The 20,519-nt window shown below is 45.1% G+C and overlaps 2 protein-coding genes across 2 annotated transcripts; one reads left to right on the top strand and one right to left on the bottom strand.

Moving 5' to 3' along the window:
• Positions 1-3,293: 3,293 nt before the first annotated feature.
• Positions 3,294-5,275, top strand: LOC136485307 (uncharacterized). Its single transcript, XM_066482218.1, has 3 exons — positions 3,294-3,369; positions 3,468-3,570; positions 3,671-5,275. The coding sequence occupies exons 2-3, from the start codon at positions 3,546-3,548 to the stop codon at positions 4,831-4,833; spliced, it is 1,188 nt and encodes a 395-aa protein (XP_066338315.1). The 5' UTR covers positions 3,294-3,369; positions 3,468-3,545; the 3' UTR covers positions 4,834-5,275.
• Positions 5,276-15,338: 10,063 nt separating this feature from the next.
• Positions 15,339-16,698, bottom strand: LOC136485306 (uncharacterized). The gene is made up of 2 exons (XM_066482217.1): positions 16,592-16,698; positions 15,339-16,400 (listed from the first exon to the last, which is right to left on the bottom strand). Exon 2 carries the CDS (start codon positions 16,383-16,385, stop codon positions 15,477-15,479), a length of 909 nt encoding a protein of 302 aa, XP_066338314.1. The 5' UTR covers positions 16,386-16,400; positions 16,592-16,698; the 3' UTR covers positions 15,339-15,476.
• Positions 16,699-20,519: the final 3,821 nt, after the last annotated feature.

Raw genomic sequence — 20,519 nt, 5'->3', positions numbered from 1 at the left:
ACCAAATCGCACCTAACCCATGGTGTTACATGGCCAAGCATAATACTAGGCTTACCAATCCCATATATAGTAAGTGATCTATATAGCAGGTGGTGTTCAACACTTGCTATAACAAATGCAGCTCTAGCAGGAGCCCTTAAATCAAGGCCCCAACTTTTGATTTGAGGGCTCCTCTTATTTTTTAGGGTTTGTTTTTTTGCATATACTCCAATAGGAACCTTCAAATCAGACCCTCAACTCCATTCCAGTAGCCATTGGAATATGGGACTCACTCGTCATTTGTCTATAAACATCGTCATTCCAATCGACTAAGCTATGGGGGCACGACGGTAGGGATCTATGTTCAAATAGACTGAGCCACTCGTGAGCCAAAATGAGCCAAGCTAAGTAACATCCCAGCAACTTTAATCAGTCCATATATCCCTTAATCCATGGCCCAACATGATAAAACACTAAAACCCTAGACCAATACACCCCCACGACACCACTAGCCCACCCCCACGGCAATTACATTCACACGACATTGCGATAATGGTCGTAGTTCTTTCCCCTCACAAGCCGCTGCCATCTGCCTCTCTCTCTCTCTCATGCATGCGCACGCGTGAATCGGGGATTCATGGCTAGGGATCACCTCACCGTTGTCGTCTCACCTCACCGTAAGATGAGTCCTCTACCCCCTCCAGTTTAGATTCCTCTCCTCTCCATCTCCGGTTTCCACAAGACCACGCACAACTTGCCGACATCTCCTTCTCTCCTTCCCATCTCGAGCTACGATGAGTATTCATGGAGGATAAGGACGAGGTGCTAGAGATGTGTTGTCTACATATATGTAATAGGCTACAAGGGAGAAGAGAACCAGGGACACCATTGTAAAATTCGTACGCACTTTGTTTATTTCATTTTAAGTATGCATGTTTTGTGTTTGTTGCTGACTTGTTATTATAATCTCTATGTACTGTGTTTTTGTCTTTTGGCTCGCGAGCCAAACGAGCTAGCTCGAGCTCGCTAATGAGCCGAGCCAAGCTAGCCTTCTGTCTCGTTTGTATAACAAGCCGAGCTATAATGAGCTGAGCTATAACAAGCCGAGCCATAATGAGCCGAGCTGGCTTGATATCCATCCCTAGGGCCGAGTGAGGAGGTTTTGGGGGCTCCATAAAGTAGTGGCTCAAGTCGGTGCCGAGATTAAGTTTTTTTGCTCTAGCCCCAAAAGGTAGAGTAGGGGCCTTGTTTAGGGCCATGTTGGAGATGCTCTAAGGACCTTTAGATTTAATCTACCAAGGTGCATTGTAAATATGGTGCCTAGGTGAAGCTCCATGTCATCTATGGTGATTTTATGAAGTGTAAGATAACTGTAAAGGGTGCACAAAGGATTTGAGGTGAGATTCCTCTACTTCAAGCATGATGTGGTTGTGGAAATCGATCTTGATGGATGACTTGTTCCCATATAGGCTTTTCTCCAATAGCTAGCAGGGGCTTCACACCCTATATATGTGGCTTGCCTTCCCTAGCTCATTTGGAGCTTCTCTTTCATCATAGCTATGAGACACATATAGAGGGGCTTTTGTGAAGTGTGTGAGAGCCATCCAAGTTAAGATCACCAATTGGGAGAGTGTGCGTTGTGTGCATGCGATGTTCTTGTCTTAGTTTTTGTCATGTTGTTGTTGTTTGTTACTCTTGGTGTTTGCTATTGGATATAGACGGCCTGGTAGAGGGCTAGGATAAGCTTCCCGATGGAGGACTTTTTGTTGGGAGTCTCATATTGGTGTTCACAGTTTGGAACCCACCATTCCGATGTGGAGAATGAGTATTCACTAGTGAGTACTTGAGACTTCATGACTCAAGTAAGCTAAACAGAGTGTTTGTGACTCTTTGGTCCTCCAACTTACTTGTTTCTTTACCCTTACTTGTTTCTTTACCCACTCCATGCTAAATGCGAAGCCACCACTCACGTCAAACATAATTAGCCTTGCTCACCATTTCTTGTTTCTTTTCTCACCTGCCCAAATGTGTTGTCGCCTCTCACCCACATCGTAATTAATCTTTACTCAACCTTTCTCAATTTCCGTCTAACGCTTCCACCACTTACCCACAATTTAATTGATCTAGCTCATCATTTCTTGTTTCTTCCCCACTTCAACCTAAATACACTACCATCGTCACCACATCCTAATAAATTCCCACCAATCCTTTCTTGTTTTTTTCTTCTACTCAAGAACAACGGTGCCCCACTGCTCATCTTCAATCTAGTTAATGCCCACACACCCTTTCTCATTCCTTATCCCACTCAATCCAGATTGCGTCGCCACAGCTCACCCACAACCGAATTAATCCCGCTCACCCTTTTCTCATTCTTGTCCCACCAAACCCAACTGACGTCCACTCACGCCCAATTAATCCCTACTCATCTTTTTCTTGTTTCTTTTCATAACCGAGCCCAAACTGGGCCCCACAACTCGCCCATAGTTTACGATCCCTAGTCACCCTTTCTTGTTTCTTCTCTTACTTATGTCTAAGTGCATTGGCACTGCTCACCAAATTCTAATAAAGCTACACCCACCGTTTTGTCTTTTCTTCTCCTACATGAATCCGACAATGCTCTCACCGCTCACCCATAATAATATAATTAATCCTACTCACACTTTTCTTATATCTACTACCACGCAGATCTAACTACGCTTCCACCGCTCACCCCAAGTATGTATAATTAACCCCCATCCATCGTTTCTCCTATCTTCTCCCAATCAATCCCGCCTACACCTCCATCGCTCACACCCATAGTTTGTTAGCTCCTTAGGCTTCTCTTCCACCCCAAAGAAGACCTCCCGCATTCTTCACCCGTGAGTTCTTCGTCAACTCCAGCCATCCCCTTCCGACTCCATCACCACCCTTATTGGCCAAGTGACTCAACCACTGCCCTCGCAGCGAGACATCTCCTCCTTCAACCTACATCGCCAACTGACCATTCTCCAACACAATGGTCGGAGTGCCTCAACTCCGCAACATCGTGCCTAAGCGGTCCAATCAATGCGTCAGCCATCCCCTCAGGTTCATCTAATCAGGTAAATCTCCACTGCCAAACCCTAGATCCCCTATCTTTTTTTCCTTTTCTGAATTTGTGGTGATTCTTTTTTTTATTAGGAATAGGAACCATATGTGGTGATTTTTGTAATAGAAAATATGCTGAGCGCTCAAATAAGTTTTATTTGGACAAAGTAAACCTCTTGCCTTATCCGGCAGTAACAGTAGCTCACCAAGCTGTACCTTTGTGAGCATTACACAATCAGAATCCATTTTGCCCTTTTGGGGTCAGAAGAACAAGACGATCTCAGTCTCCGAACAATCCTGCCCCTGTCCCTGCTGCAAAACGAGGTCGCCGTCTCGCCGATTCAATCAGTTGCAGGCCCCGAATTCTTGAGCTACTTTATCACTCACCGAGCATGAAGTCATAACCTGCTTGATTCTTGCAGGTTCTTCTCTGGCTCAACTTGCTGCGGTGTTCGGATTCGTCAGATAACGAGACCCCACGGCGCTGGTTCCCGGCGGAGATGGATTCGGGCGCGGACACCGCCGGTGAGTTCCTCCGCTCCCGTACTGAGTACCTCGTGGCCGTTGATTTTAGTTCCTGCGGGGCCGTCACAAACTCAGGTGGTTGGCTGGCTGGCTCGTGCAGGCGAGGCGCTCGACGAAATGCCCCAAGAGAAGAGGCGAAGATTTGACGCCGAGCGCGACTCGTCGCCGTGGGCGGGCCTCCAGGCTGACGCCCTGGGCGTCGTGCTCCGCTTCCTCCCCTGCCTCGCCGACCGCGCCAGGGTGCGGTCCGTGTGCCGCAACTGGCGCGCCGCCTCCCGCGGCCGCGGCGTGGCCCCGCCCCTGCCCGTGCTGGTGATGCCCAGGTTCAGGTTCGCCGGCATGACCCCCGGGGGCGTGCTGACGGCGACGGCGCGGCGCGCTTGGATGCCGTCGGAGGTGGATGCCGACCATGCCGACTGCGTGGGATCCTCTGATGCGTGGCTCGTGGGCGCCAGGCAGGCCGGCGGCGAGTGCTTCTTGGTGAATGTCTTCTCCCACGTGGTGCTCCATCTACCGCGCCTGGGCGATTCCGATCACAGCCATTGGGCCTGCTCACTGCGCAAAGTGGCGCTATCTGGTTCACCTGAGACGGGGCCCAAGTGCATTGTGGCTGCTTTCGCGTTCTGCAGGTCCAAGCCTGAACTGGCGCTCTGGAGACCTGGGATGAAGGCATGGCGTGTTTGGCAGCATTCTTTGATTGCTGGGCATATCGATATGGCCTTCTATCAGGGGAGACTGTACATGCTCTGGAGGTTCTCGCCATCCCTCTTCGTCTTTGAAATCGCAGAGGATGGGCATGGGGTCAAGTTCTCTCGTATGAAGGATTGTCTGCTGGAGAAGCTCCTCCCTACCCCTCTTGGGTCCAATCATGTATTGAGCTGCAACATGGTGGAGTGGCGCGGAAGACTGTTGTTGATCATCAGATACTATGGTGGTTACCAAGTCAGGCACAGAGTTCTTAAGGTTGAAGTGTTTGCGATGGACTTCAGCACGAAACCAATTAGCCTCACTGAGATCCACAGTTTTGGTGGCGACTGCATCTTTGTTGGTTCAGACGGCTGCAAGTCCTTTCCTGCTGGTCAGTACCGTGGAGTTGAAGGCGACCTTATCTACTTTGTTCCTGATCATTACAACCCTCATGATGCATTTGTGTACAACATGAGAGATGGCAAGACAAGGCTCATTGTTGAGCCATTGCCTCACCGCATTTGTGCACCAGTGCAGAGCCTTGGTTTCCCGGTGTGGTTGTTTCCTCCGGAGTAATCTCCGTCAGGCACGTCTGATGTACTGGGTGGTGGCTGGTGGGTGCTGCAGTTTGCTGTCAGAGATAATGTGTACTGTGATGCATTCTGTATTGCAACCCCATTTGTAGGAGAAATCTGTATCTTGTTCCCGGTTTCCTGCCTGTATGGTGAGGGATTGCCCAGTTGCAGGAGAACTGAGATCAGAGGAAGAACTCGATCTCTGCAATCAATGCTTATGTATGTGCCTCAAATGCTCGAAATGCAAGTATTTAATTGGCTCTTCTGATGGTATTTATCCCGTGTCTTTTTTCCTGTTGTACTGGTCTTAAGCTGCTGGTTTCCTTTCACTTGATAGTGGATACAGATCAAGCATGATGAAGTATTCTGCTATTGTTAGTGGCGTGGTGTATCTTGGAGAGTGATATTAGTTCGTACTGTAAATGGTAACCAGTCAAAATGTGTTTAAATAGCCGTGAACTGTGAATCTGGATTACTTGCTTCTTTCTTGGTGAAACATGAGTGCCTGACACAGCCATGGTTCCTGCTGATCCAATAAGATGCAGCGTCTAGTTCTTTCTGTCCATGCCCCTCTGAAGTTTGCAATTGGCATCTTGTCTTGACGGTTCTCTTGAATCAATGTTTGTTTTGTTCTAGCGTTCATATTACCATGGACTGCAAATATTTTATGAAAATTATGCAAAAAAAAGGACGTCTGTGGAACTATTGAGCTATTTGAGAGTTACGACACCCAATTCAAATGTGTATCAGATATGGGAAGAACCCGATGAATTCAAATAAATGTGTACCAAGAAAAAGCCTTTTGACCTCCTCAACTTTTGTGACCGTTCGATTTTCCTCCTCATAAGATGAACCGGGTTTTCGACCCTTCCTAAATTTTTAAAATATTTTTTTTCCACCTGCGGTTTTGATGAAAATTAAGAGAGATCAAAAAACTGATTTTGTAGATGAGACTAGATCACAGAAGTTGAGCGAACCTAAAGGACTCTTTTCCTTCGCCAAAAGCCCAAAACCTGCTGCTCCCTGCACGTGAAGCCCACTGGCGGCACCACCAGCACTCGGGCCAGGCCCAGGCGTGCGCGCCCGGGGCTAGGAGTTGGTGCTATCTGGGCCGAGCCTGCTTGTCTTTCGAGCTTGCGTAGTTTTACGCCAACGGCTAGCAGCTCCCAGTAACTGCTTGTGGGGCCAAGCAGCAGGGCCAGCATGCGCGCTTCACCGGGTACGGGTACAAAGGCCACACTGCATGCACACATTGCACGGCACGTATTCATTTTTAGATAATGGAATAAACATCTAGGTTCATTCTCATTCATAAGTAAGAAACCAGACCACATTATTAAAAATAAGTTCTCACACCACATTTAGAGGAGACTCACAAAAATAATAGAAAATCAGTCCATAATCCTAGACGTAACGGACCATCCATAAGAGGAGAAAAAAAGGCCAAACGATGTCTCTATGGTCTGACAGGTCTTGTAGATATATTATTTTTTCTTCACTTCAGTGCAACTGACCTCAACATCGGAGCCAATTTGTTCCTGAATAAGACCTGCAAAAAAATTTTGGTACTGTACTTGTAAAAAACAGTATCATTTCTAATGAGCCATAAGAGCCAACAGGAAGCAACCACCCCTGCTAGTAATAAGACGTTTGAATTTTTTCTACACTGCTTATACCGATTCCCAAAAAGGTTTGCCGTAGTACGCAGTGGGGGAATACCAAACACCGTATGGCAACGCATGCCAGAGAAATTTAGCATATTTACGCTAAAAAAATAGGTGTTGAATACTCTCATAATTACTACAGAAGCAGCAATAATATTTGCATCCTTGACAATTTCTTTTAGCTAGGTTGTCTTTAGTTAGTATGACGACCTTTTTTTAGAATCAAAGAAATATCTTAACTTTAACTTGTGTGTTACCGCGGTGTCATTAGTAATTAAGTATCCACTACTACAAAATTGATTTTGTGAGGCACTGGCAACCATTAACACAGGCGGTCACAAAATCCAACCATCTCCTAAAATACCTGACAATTAACGGAGGCGGTCGTTTTATTTATGGAGGCGGTCGTTTTACTTACGCCGGCGGTCAAAAAATGTCCAACTCCAAAAATGGATTTACGGAGGTGGTCTAAAATATCCGTCTCGGTAAATCATTTATGGATGCAGACATTTATAAGACATTTGCCTCCAAAATCAGGCCCAGTCCCGCCTTGACTACAACACCCATTTTCACCTACGACCTGCGTGCGCGATGGGAATGATTTCCGTGCTGATGCTGACCTGCCTGTTCGCTTGGTCGTAAACGATCGTAAATTTCCAGCCGGAACAGTGTTTTTCTCTCACACCAAACCAGCCAGCAGTAAATAATCCACAATCGTTTACGGCCTCCCGAACAGGCTGAGGAGTTGCAGTGGCGGGCTCTACCTATTCCCGCCTCGTTCCTTGCTCTCGGCGGAAAACAACCAGCACCGCTCCCGGTTTTGCAAAACTACCGCCACGAGGCATGTTCCCAATGGCCACAACCCAAGCCGCCTTACACCGGGCCACAGGAACCGCACCCGCACCCGCACCCGCACCCGCATCCCGTTGCCCCTGGAAGATCGCACCGCCTCGGCACCTGCATGGGGATGTGGATCAGCCGATGCCCTAGATCGCTGACGTGGACCTCTTTTTGGACGGCTGGATCAGAGGCCACATGGAGTCATCTCCACCGGCCAAGCGTTTGTGCTTCTTCACTGAGAATGACACATGGGCCCTACGTGACGTCAGCGCGTCCTTGAGTCTGCGCCACTCGTTTGAACCATGGCCGCACAGTGTCGTAACGCGTGGGCCTTACCCATTCCTATCCACCCGATGAGCCAGCCGAATGGAGAAATATCTCGCTCTCTCTCTCTCTCGTACACCAACTCCACCTCCAGCGCGCTTCATCCAATTCCACCGCGCCCCCTCCACCTCCACCGCGCTCCCTCCAACTCCACCTCCATCGTTCTCTGTCCACCTCCACCTCCGGTAGGGCCTCACGCAGATCAGGCACCCACCAGCGGCGCGGCACTCGGGACTTGGCGGCGATGTAGCGTGCGCGACCCGACCAGATCTAAGGAGACAGCGAGCGGGGGCCCGACCCCAGTGGTGGCTCATGAGGGCATGGCCCCAGCAACACTTCTCCTGGGTGCGAGCAAATCCAGCAGTGGGCGGCTCTTCTGACAACGGCACGGCGGTGGCGGGTCTCCGAACTGGTGGTCGTGGCTCGGATCTGGCAAGGAGCGCCCAGATCCAGCGGCCGTGGCTTGGATCCGGTGAGCAGCGGCGACGGTGCATCGATGGGCTCAGTGGGCCTCGTGGATGGTCTCTCGACAGGTTTTCTTTTTTTGTTTTTTGAACTAGTAACGTAGGTGGGCATTTTGACCGCCTGCGAAAATATCTATTAACAGAGGTGGGCTGCTTAGGGTAGCCACCTCCGTTAATGGGCGTTAAAAAAGTTGGGCACCTTAAGATGACCGGCTCGGTTAACGGATTAACTTAGGTGGGCAAAGCGTCCGCCTTTGTAGGTCTGCATTAATGCAGACCTTTCATAGAGGCAGACGCTTTGCCCTCCTCCATTAACCCAAAATGACCACCTCGAAAAAGTATTATGTATTAGTCATATGTACACCGACCTAACTATAAGACTACCACTTTTACTTAAAGGTCCATATGATAGTATCATTCCCTGATTGTAAATTTACATCCATAATAGTTGCAATCACATTATTCCATGCCAGCAATGTATTTCCAATCAGCGGCCTGCTAAAAGAGACATTAAGGGGAACTGTACGTGCTGAATACTTCGGCTATTGTTGCATGTTTTTTGTGAACTATGTTGATCAAGTTCAGGAATTTGCGGCTTAAGGGTTGGTTCCCTAACCAGGTATCTTCCCGAACCTGATGTGAGGACTGTCCATTAAGTTGAACCTCACCAAATCCAAAAACTAATCCTTCACGCCAGTAAGCCCATCCAAAAGTGAGAACCCCTAGCTTTCCTCTTAACTTGGGAAAGTGCTTTTATCTTTAATGTTCTTATTTCATTATAATTCCTACCATATTTCATCTTCATTACAAAGTTTGTATAACGATTTATTGAGGAGGCACTTATTCTATAAAACTAGATTTTGAATTCCTAACCCTCCTTGTTCCGTAGGTTGGCACGCTAAGCCCCATTTTATAGGTCTATATTTTTTCTAGTGCTAATCATTTTACCAGAAAAATCTTGATCTATAATATTCTATTTTCTTGAGAACCCCTCAAGGTACCTCGAAAAAGAGAACAGATATATTGGTAAGCTGGACAACATGGAATTGAATAGCACAAGCTTGCCACTGAGCACCGACTGATAGAAACTTACTCTTCCAACAATAAAGTCTTTTCTCAATTCTTTCTTCAATAATCCTCTAGTCTTAATTATTTAATTTTCTAAAATTCATAGGTGTTCCTAGATATTGAAACGGATAGGATCCTACTTTACAACCAAAGAGTTGTGAATATTGAGCTTCACATTCTTTTGCTTGCTCAAAGTAGAAAACCTCACTCTTAAAAAAATTATTTTTAGATTCAATAATTGTACAAAAGTACAAAGGTGCAACTTCATATATACCTTTTGTTTGTTCAATATCATGGCCCATAAAAATTATTGTGCCATTTGCATATTACAAAATTGATAAACCATATTCTATATGAGACGAGGCACAATCCCTTTTATCTGATCATCCTCTTTGCCTCTCACAATAATGATCACTCACATGTCCTCCACTATACTAAATAGTATGGGGACAATTGATCACCTTTGTCTGAGCCCTTTCCTGGAAATACAGTCCTAGTTGATCTTTCACTTTTATACCAACATTCCCTCCTTGTACCAAACCTTGTATCCAGTTGCACCAAATTGGAGAACCCCTTTCTTGCAAAAAGTCCCATTTTACCTTACCATACTTCTTTTCGAAGTCAATTTTAAATAAAACCCTATTAAGTTTCTTTTTATGCAATTTGTGGGATGTTTCACATAGAACTATGGCTCGCACCATGATATTCTTGCCAGGGAGGAATGCCATTTGTGTAGTCTAACTACTTTTTACGCGACCTTCATAATTATATTGGGGTACGTTATTGGTGAAGATTTAAAAACTTACATTTAACAGACAGATTGGCCTATATGTTGTGTTTCGCTTCACTATATTTTGGGAGAAGAATAACTATGCCGAATATAGAGGTAAGGTGTCCCTATGGAAATCCTCAAACAAAGCCATCAAGTCTCTTTTAGTTACATTCCAGAAAGTTTGATAAAACACTGGCAGGAACCCATCGGGTCTTGAGGCAGCATTATTTTTTATTTGATTTACCGCCTCTTTAATCTCTATAGTTAAAGCTTGTATAGTAGTTTTGGGGAATTGCAATTCCCATTCAGTACTGACTAAAATTATATCTAGCTTCTCAAAAGTTGGGATTTGTAGGTTATTTGCCCAAGTAAACTGTCTACCTAATAGATCCAATTCCGTAAGGTTGAAGCCATTGATAATTGCATTAAAAACAAAAGGCCATCTGTCGTTGTATCCTGAGTTATTTTTCTTAGATGGTTCTCTTATGATATTAAAATCACCACCTATAACAACAGGTAAGGTTTCTTTCGCACATAAGAGAGACAACTCCCATAAGAGCATTAATTATTGTTGTGCGGCACCGTAACAAGAAACTAATACGCATTTGGATGCTGTCTCTATTGCAAATCTTGAATTTTATAAAGAACTCCCTTCTTCTATCTCACCGATGTCAAAAGTTTGTAGGCTAATGCCTAGAATCATACCATCAGATCGTCCTTGGGCAGGTTTTATAATGCCACAAAACACTTTTAAGAAAAGTTTCCCAGCACAAAGATTTTTAAGAAAAGTTTCTGAGCATTCGCTCTTGCTTGTTTCTAATAAGACAATAAAATCTAGGCTTTTTTGGATAGTTAAATATGACATAAACTTAAACTTCTTAGTGTCACCCAAACTGTTACAATTCCAAAAATACCGTTCACTTGGAAATTCATTTAGTTTTGACAGATCTGCCCTTTGTTAAAAAAACTTGAACAACATATGTGGGAAGGACCAATCAGGGAGACTCACTTAGGGTTGCTCTAGGGTCTGCAAGGCCGTCTTGAACACCTGAAACCTCCGTCGGGAAGCTTGTAGAACAGTAGGTTAGGGTTAGAGGAGACTAGGACAAAGGGAGAATAAAAACTAAAGTCAAAAAGATAAAAATTGTCGACTGGATCGCTCAATCAGTTGTGTCCCTTTTATATTTATAAGGTGGAAAGTCTATGGTGTGGTAGAGTCCAAATACATCACTAAAAACCGACCCAAAAGAAATACGGAAATTGAGTCGTTCTTAGACCTAGGCGTCATTGGCCATCCGTGCAGGTCTCGCCAAATTTAAGTGGGACGTGTGCAGGATCTGTAATTTCCGCGTCCTCACCTCCTCACACAATAGTTTTTTAGTCTCAAAACACACACACACACACACACAACAGCTCTTCTTCCCCGACTCTGGCGAGCAAGGGTTTCGCCCCGAGAATCATGGGGTCCGATATAGATGGGCAACGGGTCAGCCCGGCACGGCACGGTACGGGCCCGTGCCAGGCATGGCCCGACCAGGCAAGGCACGGCACGGCAGGGCCCATCGTGCCACCAGGCCGTGCCGCCATGGGCTTCGTGCTTGGCCGATGGCCCAAGCACGGCCTGTTGGGCTGATTTTTGTGCCAGGCTAGCCTGAAAAGCACGCCACGGCCAACGGGCCGGGCCAGCCCAAGGCCCACAAATGCCGAGAGAGAGAGGGAGCAAGAGGGAGGGAAGGGGAGGCCGCGCTGGGGCATGGAGGCGGCGGTCGCTGCCGCTTGAGGCTGAGTGGCCGACCGCTGCTGAGCTCGAAGGTCGAAGCCGGTCGTCTCGCGATGGGGAGTGGAGGATGAGACCAGCCGTCGGTGTAGGGGCATGGAGGTGGTCGCGCTACTCGAGGTCGGCCGCTGGCGTGCTCGAAGCTAGGCGCTGTGCGGGGGGTGTAGAGGAGGAGGGCGACTGCCGGCGATAGGCCTGCGCGGTGCGATGAGAGTGGGGAGGAGTGCGGTGCGACCAGGAGTGGGCAGGAGCCGAGTGCGGCATCGTCGAGTGAGAGGGGTCGGGAGCGCATCGCTGCGACGCTCGGCTCGCAGGTGCGGGCGTGCGGCGCTAGGAGAGGCACGGTGGATTTGGTAAAGGAATTAGGGTTAGGGGGAAGGAGTTGGTAGCCTGGTGGGCTTTTTTTTAGCAAAAGGGTGGTGGGCTCTTAGCAGGCCAGGTTGGTCACCGGGCCACCATCGGGCCTCTCACCAAATTGCGGGCCATGCAGGGCCAGCCCACGTGCCTAGGGTGCGGCCTAGGCATGGCCCTGTGTACCGGGCCGTGCCAGCCCGGGCCTGCTCGCTACCGGGCCGGGCCGTGCTCATGCCGGGCAAAAAATGCGGGCTTCATGCTGGGCCGTCGTGCCATGGGCTGCATGCCCATATATAGGGTCCGACCAGTCGGCCCCGAGTCACGTGTCGACCACGAACATCCCACGCCTGGCCGCCTGCACCTTCCATCATCAACCGTCGCGCACAAGAATGGCCCATGGCCCACCATTCGCGCAGCACGGTTCCGCCCTGCATGGTATGGACGAACAATATGATGAGCCCAGGTACATAAATGTGTCACATTTCTTACTTTCTTATTACTATATGTTCCTTTTTTTCTTTTTTCCTGTGGGTTTTTATTATTCTTTATATTTTCTAATCTTTACTTTTTTATATTTCTAGATTTTATTTATATGTTCCATGCTCGTTCTTGTTTCTTTTCCTTTTTTCTTTTCTATGGTATTTTATTCGTCTTTTGATTTTACTTAACTTTCATTTTTATTTTATTAATATTTTACTCTAGTTAATTATGTTTCTTTATTTCATTTTTGTTTTTCTTTCTTTTCTTCTATTTACTTTTGCTTTCTCTTTTTTGTTTTATAGATTTTTATTTGTTTTATTTTGTATTTTTCATTTACTCTAGTTTTTATGGTAAAATCATTTTCATGTTTTAGTTTTTTATAAGTTTTTTATTCATATGTTACTTGTTATGTTAGCGCATTATACATGTCATTTTCTTTAATTTTTTTCCTTTCCTTATTTAAGTTATTCATTTTTTGTATATTTAGCATTTGTGATCCATGTTTTTGTTGTATTTTTCTTCTTTGCTATTTTATTATAATTATTTAGTTTAATACTTTATTTTTATTTTTTATTTCCTATATTTGATGTTCATGTAGCATACATGCGATGTTTAGTAGTATAGTTGTGATGTTCTCGGTTATATTTAATGATGTTCACGTATTATAATGTGATGTTTTATTTATGATGCATTTGTGATGTTCATTAGTATACACGTGATTGTTTATTATATATTTTATAGCGTTCATGTATTATACATGTGATGGTCTATGATATATTTTGTAATATTCACGTGGTAAACATGATGTATTTTATCATGTTCTTGGGGTATATATTTGATGTTCGGTAGTATACATGTGATGTTCTATAATGTATTTTGTTCTGTTCATATTTTATAAGTGAGATGTTCTAGATTGTCTTTGAGTGAGATTCAATAAAAGAAAATTTGTTTTTTTATATAATATATTTTGTTATGTTCCTGCAATATATCATTTTTGTTTTAGAACATTTGTCTTAAGAACTAGAACATTATATCTGCTCAATAAAAAGTATTCTATCTTTATGAGAAAAATGTTATTTGATATTTTTTCTAAATATACCCAAGTGAGATCTTGTTTTGAAGAATTTACTGTAAGAAACATAACGGCGCAATTGGAATTTAATTTTAAAACTCGGTTTAGAAGTTACAACTTTTTTTTAACTTCCAAACACTTTGCACATGGATGATCAGCAAAATCATTTCACTTGCATGCTTGATATTCTGTGTTTCCCTCAACCGCACCAATTTTTGGCCCAACATGCAGTTTTGGGCCCACATATAATAATTCGCGCCATCAATTTTTGGTGGTCGGTAAGGTGCTAGACGCAACCTGGTCAGACACTAGCACGCCCCATTTCGCCTGAGCTCCGCCGCCGTGTACCTTGCCCGCGATGCCACCTTCATCTCCTCCCCCCCCCTCCCCCCCTGCCGCCGCCGCCACCATGGCCAGCCTTTTTCCCTCCGGGCGGCCCCTTCTATACCCGCACGAGTTGGGGAAGATGATAGGGAGAGCTCGCCGAAACCCTAGCTCAAAGATCAAGAGGAGGAGGAGAGAGGAGAGAGAAGGAGGAGGCCTACCTAGCGCGGATCCACCGCCGCCACCACCGCATCCGCCATGGCTGGCGCGGGGAGGAGGTTGCCGGTGACGTGCTCACCGGGGGGGGGGGGGGGGGGGGGGGAGAGAGAGAGAGAGAGAGAGAGAGAGAGAGAGAGAGAGGTGCGGGCGGGTGGGGTGTGCGGGCTGAAACTCCAGATCCTGCGCGTTTGCTTTTTAGCTTAATTTCTGGAACTCGATAGAAGCATTATTCAGCAAATAGGAAAAGTAATCCCATGATATAAACTACAGTACTCAACCAGAAGAACCAAATGAGATGATGCCTCCAATTGAATTCATAAAGAACAAAATTGACTTATGGCCTTTTATCTGATTATTATTGTTACTGCTAATTCACAGAAGATCATGGTGTCACGCTTATGCTTTTTTTAGAAAAAAAAACTGTGGCAATTTACTTACGATACTTTATTTGATTATTTTTAGAGCAAATTACATTCACCAGACTTTCAAAGAGCCACATGCCACTGACAATAGCAGAGCCCCACAACTCACATTGGTCCAGTAAAACAACATCAACATATTCCAGGTTCAGAGAAACAGGGTTTGCAACCCACTCTACTTCAGTTGGTACTACTTCATCAACCCCAAACCCCAGGATCACAGATGCAAAGACTTCAATTATTGCATACAGAAAGTCCATGACAGAATTTATGCAAGAATCCAATCTTATATATCGACAGCAACTCAAAGAAACACAAGTGCCTGAAAATGGTTCTAAAATATAAGAGACATATTGTAATTAACTGAGAATCCTGCAAATTTAAACAAGTGACAGCACCAGGTAAGATACCAGACTGAATCTGCAGTTCATTCGGGAGGAAACATCCACACTGGGTACGCGAGATTGTCCTCTGCTGGGTTACCCGACAATAACTCAGCCAGGAAGGGCTTCACTGTACCATCTCTCATGTTGTACACAGTTGTCACATAACTAGGCTCGTCGCCCTTCTCATACTTTTTGATAAAGCAGATACAGTCACCTTGGACACCCTCATATGAGCCGGCAGGAAAGGAAGTGCAGCAGCATCGATCGACAAAGATACAATCGCCATCGAAGCTGCGGATCTCAGTGACTCCACAAGGGTTTATGCTTAGGTCCAATGCAAACACATCAACCTTCTCGGTTTGGAACAACGATATGTAAGGTTCGACGTATCTTATGATCACCACCAGGCCGCCACGCCATTGAACAAAGTTGCACCTTGCTCCCCAGTGCAGAGGGGCAGGCCGGGGGAACGGTGGCATAGTCATTGGACCCTCAAGGTTGAGACATCGACCCCATGTTCATCTTCCCCGAGCGTAAAAGCGAAGAGCCATGGCGATTGGTCGGCATACCAGGACCTGTGGAGCATGTACAGTTTCCCCTGGTGGAACACAAGGTCACTCAACCAGTCAACCCAGCGAGATTGGTAGACGTACCATGTCTTCATCCCAGGCTGCCACAGCGTAATCCCAGGCAAGCCACGCCAGTCTGAGAGCCCGGGCACACCCCTACGGTACGAGAAGCCTGCCACTATGCACTTGGTCGCCGAGCCAGGCGGAGCAGATAGCACGACATGGTCGAGTGACCTTGAATACATGGGGTCGGGGTCATCGTTGGCAGTCCAGGGGAGCTCACCGGAGGTGGTGCAGTAGGGAGCACGCAGGCGGGGTACACACACCACCTCGTGGGAGAACGCATTCACCAGGAAGCGCTCGCGGCCGGCGGAATCTTCGCAGGGCCTCGCCATGAGAAGCCACCCTTTGGAAGATCCCACACAACCGACATGGCCGGTGGCCACCTCCTCAGGCATCCACGCGCGGCGCATGGCGACAATTGCCCCATGGGTGGAAAAGCTGAAGAATCTGAACCTGGGGAGCACGAGCAGTGGTAGCGGCGGCGGCAGGCTGTGCCCGTGCGTGGCGTCACGCCAGTGCCGACACACGGACCGCACGGAGGCGCGATCAGCGAGGGAGAGCAGGAAGCGGAGCACGACGCCTAGTATGTCCGCCAGAATGAACACCCACAGCGACGCCGCCGCGTCGTCGATGCCTGTCGTCCTCTGCCGCTTTTTGTCGAGCGCCTCGCCTGCAAGAACCGCAAGAGGGCTGCGGTCGTCCCCTGAGGCTGTGACTACGGACTCATCGGCGGTGTCGGCGACGGGATCCATCTCCATCCGAGAGCTCCGCCCCTGGGTTTCTTGATCCGATGAAGCCATCAGTGGCGGATCTCGGATTTTATACCATTATAAAATTTTTATATACAATCCGATGAATTCCTGATCTCACTATATTATGAATGACTTGATAATGTTAGCAATCAAATAGAGACATGATTTTTCTACAATGCAAAGAAGTTGAAAGAGTGGCGATTGAATCTTACCTCGACGGGCCGGCACGCGGCCTGCGTGTTAGTGGCGCACTCGCGCACGTGCTGCGAAACTGACAACAGCCTAGGCGCCTGTGTAGGTCGCGGCTCAGCGACGGTGCGTTTTGCAGAAGCGGGGAGCCGAGGATCGGAGGGCTCAGAAGCGGAGAGAGGTTGCAGGAGCGAACCATCCCACAGCCTCCCATCACCGGTAACCACCGGAATAAAAAATGAATTATAAAGACGTCCCTATTTTATATCAGAAACGGTTTATTTCACTATAAAAAAACTAATTTGTAGCAACGCCTCCTTTTTTTATACGGACGGCTCTATATTGAGTTGCCCTTATAAATAGTTGTCAAACGAGTTGTAGGAGCGGCTGGTGTTATTAGCCGCGCCCTACAAATGGCCTCATTTATGCCGCCCCTACAAATATAGAGCCGCCCCTATATATAGACGCTAAATAGTAAAAATTAAGTAATAAAATTTGAATTTGTTCGTATGACCTCGGATGGAGAAATAACCGAAATAAAAGTTGTAGATCTCGAAAAGTTATAGAACTTTGTAGTTTGCAACTTTTTCATTTGAAATCATTTACTGTTTCAAAAGATTGTTGGAAATTCTATTTTTAAATGATTTTTCTTTTTAATCTCTGGCTAAAACTTGTAAGTAGTTTTTCTCCCTCATAATAACTTCAAATTTGATTATTTTTTCCTAAAATTTTCTAAAATCATGCTCTATCAATTTATTATGTTGTTACGGCTATTATTTTAGTCATTTTTTTATGTGACTTTGTTTTATCAATTCAAAATTTAAATTCGAAAAAATGGCAACTTGAATTAATATTTTGAAGGAGTAAATGATTTCAAATGAAAAAGTCATTAACAACAAAGTTGTGGAACTCATCAAGATCTATAACTTTTATTTTGGTCATTTCTTCATCCGAGCAAGTGATGATAAAATTATTGACAAATTTACATATCAGTAATATAGTTTCATAAACTATAAGAGACATGTAAATTTGTGAACAATGTGTACTATCACTTTGTCGGATGAACAAATGGTCTAAATAAAATTTGTTGATATTGATGAGTTCTACAACTTTTTTGTTGATGGCTTTTTTAGCTGAAATTTTTTACTGGATCAAAATATTGTTTGAAGTAGTCATTTTTTAAAAATTCAAATTTTGAATTGTTCAAACAAAGTCACATGAAAAGATGACCAAAATGAAAGTTGTAGATCTAAAAAAATTATAGAAGTTTGTAGTTAACAACTTTTTCATTTGAGATCATCTTGTCAAGAAAAACTACGTTTGAATTTCTTAAATTTAAAATTTGAATTTTTCAAACGACCTCGGATGTAGAAACAACCAAAATTTAAGTTGTAGATCTTGAAAAGTTATAAAAGTTTGTAGTTGACAACTTTGTCCTTTGAGATCATTTTGTCAAGGAAAACTACGTTTGAATTTCTCAAATTTAAAATTTAAATTTTTCAAACGACCTCGGATGGAGAAACAACCAAATGAAACTTGTAGATCTCGAAAAGTTATACAACTTTATAGTTGACAAATTTTTGATTTAAAATCATCTTGTCAAGGAAAACTACGTTTGAATTTCTCAAATTTAAAATTCAAATTTTGTAAACGACCTAAAACAAAGGAACTACCAAAATAAAAGTTACAGATCTTGAAAAGTTAAACAACTTTATAGTTGAGAACATTTTCATTTGAATTCGTTTAGGGGCTCAAGCAATTAATTTAAACTCGGTTTTGGACAATATGTGGGGAAAGAAAATCTATTATAGACATAAGCGAGTGTGAGGTGCAGTGGTAGAGGAACGTACGCGCGAGAGAGAGGTTGCAGGTTTGAATCCCGCCTGCCGCGACCTGTGATTTGCTCCTTTCTGGCTTGGATTCAAGAATTTCTGCAAACTAGCCGCCCCTACGAATCTTTGTAGGGGCAGTTCGCTAGCTGCCCCTATAAATCGGCCATTTTTAGCAACGATTCGGTAGGGACGATTGGTAAAACAGTTGCTAGAAATGGTCTTTCAGCCGCCCCTAAAAATCATGGCTGTAGTATTGTTTATGGTCGTCTCTACAAATGCATACGAGAGACTCACCTCGAACCGGAGTCGTACACGGTGACTGTGGACATGCCTTCGCCAGTCAAGGTGACTGTGTTGAATACCCTCGTAATTACTACAGAAGCAGCAATGTTTTCATCCTCGTCAATTTTTTTTACCTGGTCGTCTTAGTTATAGTATTACACCTCTTTTAGCAATAAAAAAAATATCTTAACATTAAGGGGCAGATTTACTCGTCAAATTTCTTGTGTTATCATGATGTCATTAGTAGTTAAGAATTTGTATATCGACCTAACTATATAACTACGACTTTTACATAAGGTCCAATACGATGGTATCCTTCCTTGCTTGTAAGTTTACATTGGTAATAGTTATAATTAGATTATTCCATTCTAGCAATTTATTCCCAATCAGTGCCCTCCTAAAAGAGATTAAGGGGAACTGTGTTGAATACTTCGTCTACTGTAGCATGTTTTTTGCGAACTATGTTGAACTAGTTCAGGAATTTGTAGCTTAAAGGTTGGTTCACTAACTAGGTATCCTGCCAGAACCAGATTTGAGAATCGTGCATTAAGTTGAACCTCACTAAATCCAAAAATTGATCCTTAACTGCCATAAAATCCATCCAAAAATGAGAATCCCTAGCTTTCCTTTTAACTTGGGAAAGTGCTTTATTATTTATGTACTAATTTCATAATAATTTTTGCCACATTTCATCTACATTACAAAGTTTGTATAACCATTTGTTGAGGAGGGACTTATTGTGTAAATATGAATTTTGAATTTCCAACCCTCCTATTCCCTAGGTTGGTATCCTAAACCCCATTTTACAAGTCTATATTTTTTCTTGTGCTCATGATTTCCTAGAAAAATCTTGATCCATAATATTTTATTTTCTTGAAAGCCCCATGAGGTACCTCGAAGAAAGAGAACATATGTAAGGAAAATTGACTCTAGGTCCATTTACTTTGGATTGTGGTGTTTGATGACCAACACAACCAAAATGGACTAATGGATTTGCAAGTGTTTGTTTTGTAGTTCAATTGGGTGCAAGGCGTGACTTGGACAAATGCGACATGATGATCCGATGATCAACACCTTAAGCAAGACCCTAGGAGCACAAGAGAAGGCCCAAGATATCAAGCATAGTCCAAGAACGAAGATGGAAACCAAGCCGGATGCAAGATCGCGAAGAAACGAGCTCGGCAGAGGTGACCGGACGCGTCCGATCGGCAGTCCAAGACTGCGGCAAGCGTCAGCAGGCGACCGAACGCTGAAGAAGACGCATGACCGGACGCACCGATGGCACTGTTCATCATCACAGCAATGTTTTCAGCGTGACCGGACGCAACGGCACTAGACGACCGAACGCATGAACTGCAGTGTCTGATCGAGTGCAGAGAGGTTCCAGAGCGGCGCCAGCGCGACCGGACGCGTCCGGTCAACAGTGACCGGACTCATCGCAGAGTCCGATCAACGCGCGCGCTCCAACGGTCGAGACGACCGGACGCGTCCGGTCAGGACGAAAGCAGCATCCAGTCAGTAGTAGAAAGCTGGGTTTCGCCCCCAACGGCTACTTTCTCAGTGGGGCTTATAAATAGACCCCTCAACCGACCATTTGAGAGTAGTGGAGATGAGGAAACATACCAAGGGTGTTGATACACCATTTTAGTGCTTAGTGATTCATTAGGTGATTAGCGTAGGTGCTTTGCAAAGTGCTTAGGTTGATTAGACCACCGCTTAGGTGCTTGCTCTAGGTTTAGACCTAGTGTTTAGTGAGGTTTGCACACCTCTTATCACTCGGTGCTTGCGCGCACCATTGTTGTACATCGGAGGGGCTTGTAGTCTTGCGAGATCAAAT

This window comes from Miscanthus floridulus, chromosome 10, assembly GCF_019320115.1.
Source record: "Miscanthus floridulus cultivar M001 chromosome 10, ASM1932011v1, whole genome shotgun sequence".
NCBI classification, from domain to species: domain Eukaryota; kingdom Viridiplantae; phylum Streptophyta; class Magnoliopsida; order Poales; family Poaceae; genus Miscanthus; species Miscanthus floridulus.
The sequence above is the reverse complement of the archived record's forward strand: the minus strand, read 5'-3'. Positions and strand labels throughout refer to the sequence as shown.

What these genes read in the sequence shown, in the direction of transcription:
- LOC136485307 (XM_066482218.1), top strand. Translation starts at nt 3,546, where the DNA reads ATGGATTCGGGCGCGGACACCGCCG. An exon ending in TTCGGGCGCGGACACCGCCG is followed by an intron (nt 3,571 to 3,670) that starts GTGAGTTCCTCC and finishes TGGCTCGTGCAG; the next exon opens with GCGAGGCGCTCGACGAAATG.
- LOC136485306 (XM_066482217.1), bottom strand. Translation starts at nt 16,385, where the DNA reads ATGGAGATGGATCCCGTCGCCGACACCGCCGATGAGTCCGTAGTCACA.